This window comes from Anolis carolinensis, chromosome 1 (genome assembly GCF_035594765.1).
Source record: "Anolis carolinensis isolate JA03-04 chromosome 1, rAnoCar3.1.pri, whole genome shotgun sequence".
Taxonomy (NCBI): Eukaryota; Metazoa; Chordata; class Lepidosauria; order Squamata; family Dactyloidae; genus Anolis; species Anolis carolinensis.
The window spans coordinates 260,561,146-260,573,354 of NC_085841.1; the positions used below are offsets into that span (position 1 = coordinate 260,561,146).

Below are 12,209 nucleotides of genomic sequence, written 5' to 3' on the forward strand. Positions count from 1 at the left end.
TATGCATGGGGGTTTTGGGATGATACAAAAGGTTTGCTAGGGTAGATCCTCTCCCGCTCAGACTCAGCCCCCCCCCCCCCCCGAACCAAAATCCCAGCCCCTCCCGAAACAAAATCCTGGCTTTGTTAAGTGGACTTACAACTGCAGGAAATAGAACTGACCAGTTTTGCAACATCCATTTTTCCAGAAGAGGTTGCTGTTACATTACTGCGTAGGAGAGCCAATGAAGTGACCAAAGTACAAATGAGCCAATCTACATTAGGACACTCTTGCTGGTGTCGTTACATAGCCTTGTAATTTTCTAACATGTTTCCTTAGCACCTCTGCCATGTGGCTAAATATGTGCAAAATTATGAAACATAGATGGTGACAGAGAATACCTACCATTATTCAAAAGAGTGCTATAGAAGAAAAGAACTATCTCCCACCCATTGATATTGAAAGGAACAAGGCTTCCTCCCGACTACTCATATTTTCACTATCAAAATATGTTTCTTTGGATAGCATAGGGAAAGGTTTAAATCCCTGTAGTTTTTGTTTTGCTGTGCGCTCCGGTTCAAAATATTTCACCTCACTTTCTGTCCCTGTGATAATGGGATTTTGAAAATTTTAGCTTGTTGTGGAAACAAGGATTGGTGAGAAAACTTCAGTGGAGATGCATTTTCCCCAATGATAACTGTTTCAGGAGTGACTTTCCCTTCCTAGAGGTAGATTTCTTTCACTTCCTGTTGTCTCACACCCATTTGTAACTAGGAGTCATTTGAAAGTCAGATTTTTGTAAGTCGGGGACTGCCTGTATATGTAATGCCCATGATAGATCTTCAGCTTACACAAGTCAATATTGTCTGATTCTGCAGTCTGTGACATTCAAGCAAAAAATTGTAGAGCATAAGATGATTGCATGATGAATTATACCTCCTTTCTGTAATGTTTCTCCAACATCTTCTTTAGACTTAAGTGATTTATCGCACATCAAAATGAGATGACAGCCTGCCTTGCTTTGAGTCTGTCCTGAGGGGAAAAACAGTGGTCTTGATGAAAATGGGAACTGTGACCTTGCAGCTATTATTGGATTGCAATACCCAGCAATCTTAGCCAGCATAGACAATGGTGAGGAATGATGGGAGTTGCAGTCCAAGAATATATGGAAGTCCCCACAATTTCATAATTTCATCTAGAGTAATCACCCCCAACATGATGTCCTACTGGCTACAACTCCCATAATTTCCAGCCAACATATCATATATATTGGAAGTGAGGGCAATTGCAATCCAACACATCTGAATTATGGAAAGCTGGGAAAGACTGGATTAGATCAGGGGTTTTCAAACTTTTTCATCTGCGAAGCCCTTTTTGAAGCAAAAGTTACTCAAGGAATGTTATATATTACCTATCCTATCCTATCTATCTATCTATCTATCTATCTATCTATCTATCTATCTATCTATCAAAAAGGCATGGGCGAATCTTTTGACCAACATAAGCGTGGCAGTATTTCAATGGAAAACCCCAGGGGCCAATCCACCCCCTTCTGTCATGCGGGAAAAGCACAATCAAAGCACCCCCAATAGATGGCCATCCAGCCTTTCTAGTAATAGTAATAATACTCCAGGAGCCATCCAGTCCACCCCCCTTCTGCCATGCAGGAAGAGCACAATCCAAGCAGCCCCGGAGGGTGGGAGGGAAATAGGGCTTTTGGAGGGAAGAGGCAGAGGGAACCACGGAGCCCATCAGGACCCACTTTAAAACCACTGGATTAGATAATGCTAGTGTTCCAAGTAAAAAAAAATCTTGGTATGTGATCTCTTGATATGTATAGAGATAGTAAGACACTTATACATCTTTCCCTAGTTACTCAGCAACATTTGCATAAGCAGCCCTTTAGAACTCCAGCTCTAAGAATTCCGCATTTGTGTCTAAGGGCTGATGGGACTTGCAGTCTAAAAATATCTGCAGAGTGATATTATTCCCATCCCCAATCTTCTTGGTCCTGTTTTGGGACACATCTCAGTATTCACTTGCAGGACTTTCACCTGTTATGCTTATGTCATACAACTAGAATTAAAAGACAGAGAAAAGGCCACAGCTAGATTAAAATTCCATTTTTTAATTTGAACTCTGTGTTTTCAATATGAAAGCAGCTGTCCTGGGAAGTGCTTAGGGCCAAACAATACCAATTATTAAATATAGCCAAAAAGACAATCTGAAATGCTAATTTTGCAATTTTAGCCTTTTTTGTGGAGTCACAAAGAAATGTACTAAACAAGCGTGCCACAGCTTTCTATCCTGTTAGCCTGGCAGGGAACCCTTTGGGCATTTCGATAGCTAGGAACACTTAGCCATGTATCATTACCCGACTTTCAGCATCATTGCATCACAAAGCCTCTCTGCACCATAGACTATGTCTTTCTTGTGGTTTGATCAGATGAACTCCAGCAATTGACAGACAGGTCCTGGATAATTTACAAGTGCCCAATCGTCCCATAACTGCGTGGGCATATCGTCTTCAGCTTGCTTTTTGGGCACTCACAACTTCAATAACTGCTTGAGGCACTCTTGGAAAAACTTATGAGACCCTGCGCCCCCCCCCCCCCCCATCTCAAGCAAATCTCCTCCCTTTTAATCCCTGCTTCCCTTTACCTTTTCCCTTTAGAATTGCTGCACACCCAACAAAATAACAGCTTTTTCCTTTCTTGGCCTTTTAAACACATGCCCACAGAGGTACATATTACTCTTCTGTAACTAGGCCAAATAAAACATAACTGAAATAAACACATTTTTTCTCTATCCACCTATGCCTTCCCATCTTTTGTTTTGCTGTGTCTCCGTTAAGCCCTTTGGGGTTGTATCCTGTCATTCCTCTTCCTTTAAAGTGCCATGTACATATAGAACATAAAATACATTTTATCACAAGCACACTCTTTTCATCTTAGAATCCAATCCAGTGCATGCTAAAGTGGAACTTTCAAATGTACTTTCATGGAAACAAGTCAGTGTGGACATCCAAGTACTTATTTAAAAGGAAATATGACGAAGTCAGACTGTAGAGGTAACATGGAACTCTTCTTGCCTTTCCTGACAGGAGCTAATTCTCAGAACTCCATTTTGAAACTGAACTGCCATTCCAGGCGAGTTCTATTAAAGATGTGACCGCCATTACACTGGTGCTACTTAATATCATTTTCCCAGGAAGAATGCCCTTTTACGGTTCTGTTCACCTGAATACTCACCATCTGTTTCTGAAATGATGGGGCCTACCCAGAAATGCTAACGACAGCTAAGAAGCCCATCGAACTTGTTAGTCTGCTAAAAACCAGCATGGTAGTCTAATTCAAGAACATCACTGGAGACTATAAGGCACTAAATAATATCTACAAAGTAGCCAGATGCTCTTGAAGCATTGATAGAAACACCCTGAAGCAATCACAGTGTTGAAGAAGTACAGAATCATGATTAGATGGCTGAAGACTGGAAGGCCACTTAAATAATAAAGGAAAATTGAAGCCGCCTCCAAAAAAGACAGGTAGCTAGTTAAGTTCTCCTGTTAGGATAAGCTACGCCCTCAACTAACACATACTGCCACTAAGCATCTTCTTTACCAGCAAGACGATTTTCCTCAGATTCAAAAGTACGTAATTTACCTTTCTATTACATAATCCCATTAAATTTGGTCCTGCTTTCTGAGGCAGGGGATGTCTTTGCCCCTTTCTACATGAGGGTCTTTTAAGTACCGACCTTTATCATGCCAACCTTTTGTCAAACTAAATACTCCCACATTTCTTCCCATCATTCCACACAGAACCTATTTTCCATCTTTGTTGGTCTCCTTGAGCCTATTCTGAGAAGTCAGCCTTCTTCTCAAAGTGAAGCATCCAAATTGGAGATGAGGCTTTATTAATGTATAATAAAGTGGAGGAGCACCTTCTGATGACTTTAAAAAAATAGTTCCAAGTTATACAACCTATCATCAATTTAGTTGTTTTTGCAGAAACATCACATTACTAATCCACGATGAGCTAATGAGTGACTGTAATCTGAAGACTCTTTTCCAATGTGCTACTTCCAACCCACATATCCACTATGTGCACATAAATACAGAGCTCTATAACTAATTATGATTTTGTTTCTGCCAGTTTTTCATTGCATTGAAGCTATTTTGAATTTTATTCCTGACTGTGATGTTCATTATAATCCCTTTGGTCTGGTTACATCTGAAATATTGATGGGATTCCCTCAATCCCTTCACCTAAGTAACTCATGAAAAGAATAATCAAAGTCTTGAATATGAAGAGAATCATGCCCATGCTATAGTCCTTTAGTACCCCATACTGTTGTTTTGGATTAATGAAACAAGTGGGGGAAATTGTCCTTGTCAAGGAACATCATTCTACAAAAAGGTTTGAGCTTCACAGGAATAACCCATCATCTCTTATATATCATCTTCTGTTACGAGGCAGTAGAAGTCTGTCCTTGCTCCATAGTTGCGAGATCCTAAATCAGAGATGTCTATCTCACTCCTTTGGCTTTCTCCAAACTGTGGTTCTTCCACAGCACCAAGTGGTGGACCATCAGGGCCAATTATACGGGGCACTGATGAGCCTTTGAAAATAGGCCCCCGGACTCCTGTAGCAGGGAAAAATAGAAACAATTAGTGGAGGTGAAAAACAGAGTAAACTGAGAGAAGGATCACATCAGTCTGCTAGCTTAAATTATGACTTTAAAATGACTAATACTACTATTACTCCTGCGAAGTATCTATGAGTGGACATATTTAAAGTTCAAACACTGTTCATACCATTCAGAACTTCTTACAGACAATCTTGCAAATTGTTCTTGAAGAGAACTGTGGCAGGGAGGAATCCTTTTGAATCCCACCGCTGCCACCAATTGAGGAGAGCCCAATTTGTGGTACTCAACTCAGGCAGGGGGAAATCCTTGTCTAAATCCCACTACTGCCTCCAATTGAGGAGATGTGCGCGCGTGTGAGAGGGGGGAATGGAGGATGTGTGAATGTATGACAGGGATGATTTAGTGGATAAGGAAGGATAACGGAACTGATTGGGTTTAAATGAGTAAAGATGGTAACTTATATAGAAAAGTACGGTAACTTATATAGATAGGTACGGTAACTGCCACCAACGTGAGGTAACAGGCTTACAGAGAGGCAAGGAGACTTATCTTTATGAACAATAACAAAATTCAAGTTTATTTTTGGTACATAAGCGTATGGTTCCAATACATAACGTTTCAGGATCTTAAGTTACAATGTAGTCTTTCTTGAATGGATATTTCTTAAATAACTTCTCTTCAAAACAGTATACTAAACTCCCCCGGTCAACTTATATTCCCAGCCTTTCCCCTGAGTGACCATAAGCTGCCGTCCTTAGCTGATTTCCACAGCTCCTAATCTTTCCAAAACCTAACCGCAACTCTTCTTCTCAAACCCCTAACAGCCACTCCTTTTTAAACCCTCACAGCAACTGAACTTTTAAAAAGGGAATATCCTCCAACTGTCATCTTAGCCAAGCCCCTTTTCTCCCAAGGGAAGCTGTGTTACCATGGCAACCTACCAAATGCTGCTTCCGGCTAGTTTCCATGTTAGGCTTTTCCTTGCTAATATATAACCCTTTTTTCTTTTAACAAACAAATAAATAAAATCATATCAATAATCTCTGTTTAACACACAACTTCTCTACAGTTCTCTATTCAGAATGCTAACAATTCTTTTGAGCTCCTTCAGAGAACTAGTTTCCAGAGTTCACCAGGGAGAACAAAAATGCTATTAAGCCAATATAATGATCAAACTACATAATATACAAGAAATCCGCAGCCAGGGGCCATTTTGATTGCAGAAAAAGCCTGGAGAATGGGTTAAATCCTCCTCAGGGTCAACGCTCCAATCAGAACTGAATGTTCCATAGCTACTTTTAACCAAAAATGGAAATGTCAGGAGATCCAATTATGGCCCTTCTACATCTCATGTGGTTTGGTTCTCAGCTGGCAATTTTCAATTTAATTTTATTGTTTTATATTAGAGAATGCCTTGAAATAGGGCAGATGAACGCAAGGGGCCTAAATAGTTCAAAACCTGGGGAAGCATAGGAGATTGGAGCTAAAAGGAATCACTGAATCAAACCTGGAATTGGGAAGTCAGTTTCTTTTCAATACACACTTAAAAGGAGCTTCATCAACAGAAATTAGACCATGTGTTCCCCTGTGAGAATATAAGCTGAGCTGACCTGGATCCATTAAAAGGCCTACCTAGTTAGCCTTCAGCCAAGCAAAACCTGTGACAATCCCAAAAGAAGGTTGTGAGTACATCAGCATCTTCCATCCTAGGAAGAACTACTGCTAGGCAATCTAACTCAGATCAGAGTTGGATGCTGAGCATCGGTGATTGCAACAGAATGGGAGATGCAACGTGAACTTTATGACAAAACCCACTGACAAATTCTTTTGTTCACATTCCTCTGAAATATGTGGCCCAAGTTCAGAGTTATTCATTCGTCCAATCACCCACCTAATGTTGTTTGCTTAGAATACTTTCCAAATGGATAGTGATATTCTAAGTTAAAAAATGGGAATGGGACCTGCTTGGATTTCCTTTGTCTTTCTCCCCAAGGCACCATATCTTCCTTCCTCTCCATCTGATTTTTTTCTGGGCCCAAGCTCTTTGATCTTATTATGTGTTCTTCCACAGACATGTTTTTATGTTTCTATTTAATGTGTTACTCCTCTTTATATCTTTTGGAGGTTTCACAAGATGTAAGAGGAGATGAATCAGCAATCGCTTTTGCTCTCTAAGAACAAATTGTGGAGCTAGTTTCCAAAAAGTACCAAATCCATCTGATTTTTTTATAGGAACTGAAAAACAAGTGGTTATGACATGCATTCTTTTACTATAAAATGCAAAGTTTGATAAATTTTGATGGTTTTGATCTGCACATAATATTTTACTACTAGCCGATAATGTGCTGCCACCTATAACTCATTTTTCACTTTTTTTGGATTTGGAATAAACTTCACAATTCTATCCTCTTGCTTGTCCTGCAGGTCTTTATAATTTATCCCATACTGATTTGATGCTTTCAGAAAACCCCCTAGATACCCAAAGATGTTTTTCCTGGGAGATGCCAGCTTATTTATAGCCAGCATGGAACAAGCACAAATACAGAACAACTTTGCTGCAATTCATAATTACCTCATTTGGCGTACAAAACTGTCCAGCTCACATAATGTTTGGCAGCATTATGAATCAAACACACAAAAACACTAATATACACTGAGTTCTCCTTCAGTTTGGAATGTTAAATGAAATTCTGGCTATCCTGGTGAGCATTCAGACAGGAGCCAGATGTTTTTTGCAGGAAAATGCCCAGTAATTCTTTAACATTAGCCAGCCTTCCTCTGTAAAACATTAACTGATTAGCATCAAGTATGTGTCCAGAACACCCAACCAAGCACCACTTGATTCATGAATATCTTCTATATTTAGGGCACTCCATCCTCTTGATTGCCACTTACAAGTATTATATGGGATTTTGACTTCCTCCACTTCTAGATCTAAAACTGTATCTTGTTCCTGGGTTCTTTAATTTGAGGGAGGAGATTTTGAACTGTTCGTTATGATTGCTGCCAAGGGGCGTATGCAAAGCAAGTGAAACCAAAGTAGAATTCACAAAGCCAATACAGAAATACTTATGCATGCAGAATAATTGTTATAAGTGATTAGCTAAGTAAGAATGCAAAGAAGATGTAACTAAGAACCCCAAAAACATATTTGTCTAAATACTTGCTAAAAAGCTTGTAAATACTGGGCTGTTTCCAAGGAGCATTGGCCCATCATTACAAACCAATAATTCAACTTTTGAACACTGAGAGAAGGAAAAGGGGGACGGGTACAAAAACCAAAGGCTTCTTCAACGACAGCATAGAAGATCAGCTACCATTTCAAAAACCTCAGGAGTGAAACCCAAGAGAGAAGATGAGAGCAGCTTTGCAATCTGGATGAAATATTCTTAAATTTTTTCTCTTCTCTACGATGGAACATTAGAATAATCGGGCACTCTTCCAAGTGAGGGCTTCCCTTCAGACCTTAAGAAGATGGAGTCCTGAGCATCCAAGCACATAGTTCTTTGGAGTTACTAGACCAAGGAGGAAAGCTTCCCACAATAGGAATGGCAACACACCGCACAAGGAATAATGCTTATTAACGACCCTGAGCACATGCCCTCCACAAAATAAGCCCAATACTGCTCTCTTAACTTAAAAAAAAGCCCAGCCAAATCCTGTGATTTTACTCTACTCTCTATTTGTTCCTTGTCAATAAATCAGAGCACAAGTAAACCAGATTTTCTGTTGCCACTTGCTTGTAAATCTTTTATGACCACTGAACTTACTTCACTCCTGTTACTAAAATTAAACTGTATTGCACTGCAAGCTCAGCCTGTGTGAACAAGTCCCCACTGTCAGAACTTGTTTTTCCAAACCACTGGGACTGCAGCTTGTAAGCACACTCCTCTCCTAGAGCTCCCCAAACACATGCAGTCCCACAGACATAACAAGAAAGAATAAGGCAGTGTGTAAGGCTTGAAAAGTACCCCTTAGCAGGTCCTATCCTCCTTGGAAATTTTTTTTATGATAGCAAACAAGCAATAGAAGAGGATTTACCAAACATCAGTGCTACTGTTTGCAATTAAAAATAACACAAAAATTAAAGTGATTCAAAGAAGCTTCAGTTTCCCTGCTGCACACATGTATTTCATTGGCTCCTACAGATGCCTCTGGTAAGAAAAAGTTTTCTTTTCTGTCTGTTGCTTTTAAAAATAATAATGAGCAAACCAATTTACTAGAGACAAAAGTTGGATGAACGCACACAACAGAAATGTCTTTCACATCACCTTCAGCCCTCTGGGAGAAATAAACTCTCATCTAACTAGCCTTAGCATTTTTAATCAAGCAGGAGGCCTCTTCTGATGCATATTAATACAGAACTATGTCCTCTTGAGTTAGACTGAACTCCAACTAAGGATATATAATAGGAGCAGACACCTAAAGAAGATCAGGGGCTGCATTAGCCCCATGGCGATCTTGGGGGGCTGCAAGCCCCTTCACCTACCCCAGAAGAAAACAATTTTCCTTTTTGCCCCAGATACTCTCTAGGGAACATGTTTTTAGCCCCCCCAGGCCAGCTAGGTAAAATGGTTTGAGCACTGGGTTATGAAAAATTGCCAACCCCCCCCCCCCCTTTTATAGGGTTACAATAAGATGGAAATAATTTTAAGGCATACAATAACAATGTCATTTTGGGCCCAGAAGAAGTCTATTTTAACAACAGGAGATGAGAGCAATTAGGTGTGTGTGTATGTGACAATAATGGCCCTGGGGGCTCACTTTGCGCATTCTTGCTTTGTAGAACTAATGACCTATGTCAATCAAAAATATAAAATAGCATTGAGAAGACAGACAGGAAGTAGCCAAATGATCCAGGGCAGTAAATAGAAATGGAGAGGGGGCGGCTGCAACAATAGGGCATAAGTGCATTATTTTAAGTCCTGGGCAAATGCTGTGAGCAGTAGCACCACTAGCCAAGATATGGCGAAATACTCAGACAACAACATATTTCCTGAAACAAGCTAAATGTTCTTTACTTCTTCAGAAAACAGGAATCCCTCTACAGTGAGATTTAAAGTTAATCCCTAGTAATTTAATTTTCCTGAAGGTTCTCTCACTTAGACTGCAATCTCAAACTCAGGCACTACTTTTCTAGTTAGCAGAAATAGTTAACAGCTCCCAGATTGTGGAACTCCTGCCCAAGAGAGACCAGGATGGCCTATTCCTGCTGGCCTTTCGCAAGCAGACCAAGACATTCTTCTGCCAACAGTCCCATTAGGTTTGGAGACAAGAATAATGCTGAGGAGCAGAGCCCCTCCTGTGGTGGTGCCTGGGGATCTCTCTATTCATATTGCCAGGTTGCTGAATTGGTTTAAGCTACTGATGAAAAGAGCTGGCATAGTGAAATAGTTGGAGTATTGGATTATGATGCTGGATTTTTAAATCCGTGCTTGGCCAAGGAATCCCACTGGGTAATTTAGGTAAGACACCCCTCCCAAACAAATCTTGCAAAAAAAATCCCATGATAGTAGGCATATCTTAAGCAGAAATAAGTTGAAGGCACATATCAACATATTGATTAAAAAAACATTCTTTTTATGATGTTATTCAATAATACCACTCCTGTCTGTTTTTGCTATTCTGGAAACTAATGTTTTCTCTTACATAAATTCTTTATATATATTTAAAAACTTTGTTGCAAGCTTTTTTTTTTAAACCCTTTGTGTCCCAATTTCTTTGAAAACATTAAGAACAACCACAACAACACACTCAGAGAAGTAGGATTAACAAAAGAAAGGTTTGTGTTGACTTCAGACTCATTATTTTAACAAATGGCAGAAGAGATAACACTGAATAGTGTAATTACCAGTATCTCCTTCTGGATGGGAATCACCCCGGAAATCAAGGTAATTGCTGTTGAGGATCAGCATAGGATCCTTGTCTTCCTGCAGATAGGTTTGGGGGTCTCCCCTGAGGCCTTGGTAGGACACTTTCCGAGGCAGGCTGAGACACAGTTCCTTCCAGAAATCAGATGAAGGCACCTAGAAGTAGCCAAGACAAAGGAACAGCCATTGTCATATGTTTGTTTACCAATCATAAAAACAGTAAAACCTCTGCATCTATGAAGGATACATTTCAAAACACCACTAGAAACCTATACTAGGGCTGGAAATATACCATAGAATTGGACTGAAGGCCTGGCAATAATAATAATAATAATAATAATACAGTAGAGTCTCACTTATCTAACATTCTGGATTATCCAATGCATTTTTGTAGTCAATTTTTTCAATACATCATGATATTTTGGTGCTAAATTCATAAATACAGTAATTACAACATGACTGCGTATTGAACTACTTTTTCTGTCAAATTTGTTGTATAACATGATGTTTTGGTGCTTAATTTGTAAAATCATAACCTAATTTGATGTTTAATAGGCTTTTCCTAATCCCTCCTTATTATCCAACATATTCGCTTATCCAACATTCTGCTGCCCCGTTTATGTTGGATAAGTGAGACTCTACTGTAATAAATTTATTTAATATCCACCTTTCCTTATGGCTTGAGGCAGGATACAACATACTGAAAACAAATGAATATAAAAATACAATAAGTTACTAAATTTCATAGACACACACGCACATACACATACATACATACAAAACCTATACCAAATACAGCTACAGAATTGACATATAATGGTAAAATGCAAATCAAAACTCATGATTGAAAGTTGACTGGGTAAGCCTGCGAGAAGAGATGGGTCTTCAACTGCATTTTAAATTCTAACACCTTGTTTATCTGTCAAATCTCATCCAGCAGGTCATTCTAGTCTTAGGACAGCCGACTAAAAGGTCCTCTAGGTGACAGTCGCCAGTTGGGTTCTGGCTGATTGGAGGATCTGTGTTCTAAAGGGCAGGTTAGGTTGTGCAGAAGGTGATCCTGTAGATAATCTGGACTCAAGCCATGTAGGGCTTTAAAGGTCAAGACCAACACTTTGTACTTTGCCAAGAAACTAATTGCCAGCCACTGGAGTGATTTTAATGTGTGTGTAATTTGCTCACTCCTAGATGTAACCAAGCTGACTACTGTGTTTTGAACTAATTGGAGTTTCCGAACTTGGTACAGAGGTTACCCAATGTACAGCGCATTACAGAAATTCAACCTTGAGGTTACCTGTGCATGCACCACCATCTTTTGGCATACAAAACTGTCCAGCTCACATAATGTTTGGCAGGAAAGATCACAGATGGCATCCCAGCTGAAGCTGGTAGTAAGCAGTCCTGACCATCACATCTACATGGGCTGACATTTGGAGAGACAAATCCAAGTGTACTCCCAAGCTGTGAACAGTCTTTCAGGGGTAGTGTAACCCCATCAAGAGCTGGTTGAACCACCTCTATTCCTAGGTTAGGACTCTTGATGGCAAGCACTAAATGTCTTACTGGATTGAGTTTCAATTTGTTTTTCCTCATCCAGCCCAATACCTCTTCCAGGCATTCATTCAGAGGAGACACACTATCCTTAGCTGAGGCATGGAAAATATATATTTGGGTGTCATGAGCATACTGATAACAGCCCATCCTATGCAA

General features: G+C 39.8%; 1 protein-coding gene across 7 annotated transcripts in view; it reads right to left on the minus strand.

Annotated features, from left to right (window-relative positions):
• Nucleotides 1-2,087: 2,087 nt before the first annotated feature.
• The window catches only part of sigirr (single Ig and TIR domain containing), a 55,084-nt gene continuing 44,962 nt past the window's right edge, over nucleotides 2,088-12,209 (minus strand). For all 7 annotated transcript variants that reach the window (XM_062967521.1, XM_062967522.1, XM_008108882.2 and 4 more), the window contains 2 exons: nucleotides 10,481-10,655; nucleotides 2,088-4,623 (listed from right to left, as the gene is read on the minus strand). In XM_062967521.1, the coding sequence (XP_062823591.1) occupies nucleotides 4,430-4,623; nucleotides 10,481-10,655 (369 nt within the window). In that variant the 3' untranslated portion in view covers nucleotides 2,088-4,429. The remainder of the gene's footprint in view (nucleotides 4,624-10,480; nucleotides 10,656-12,209) is intronic.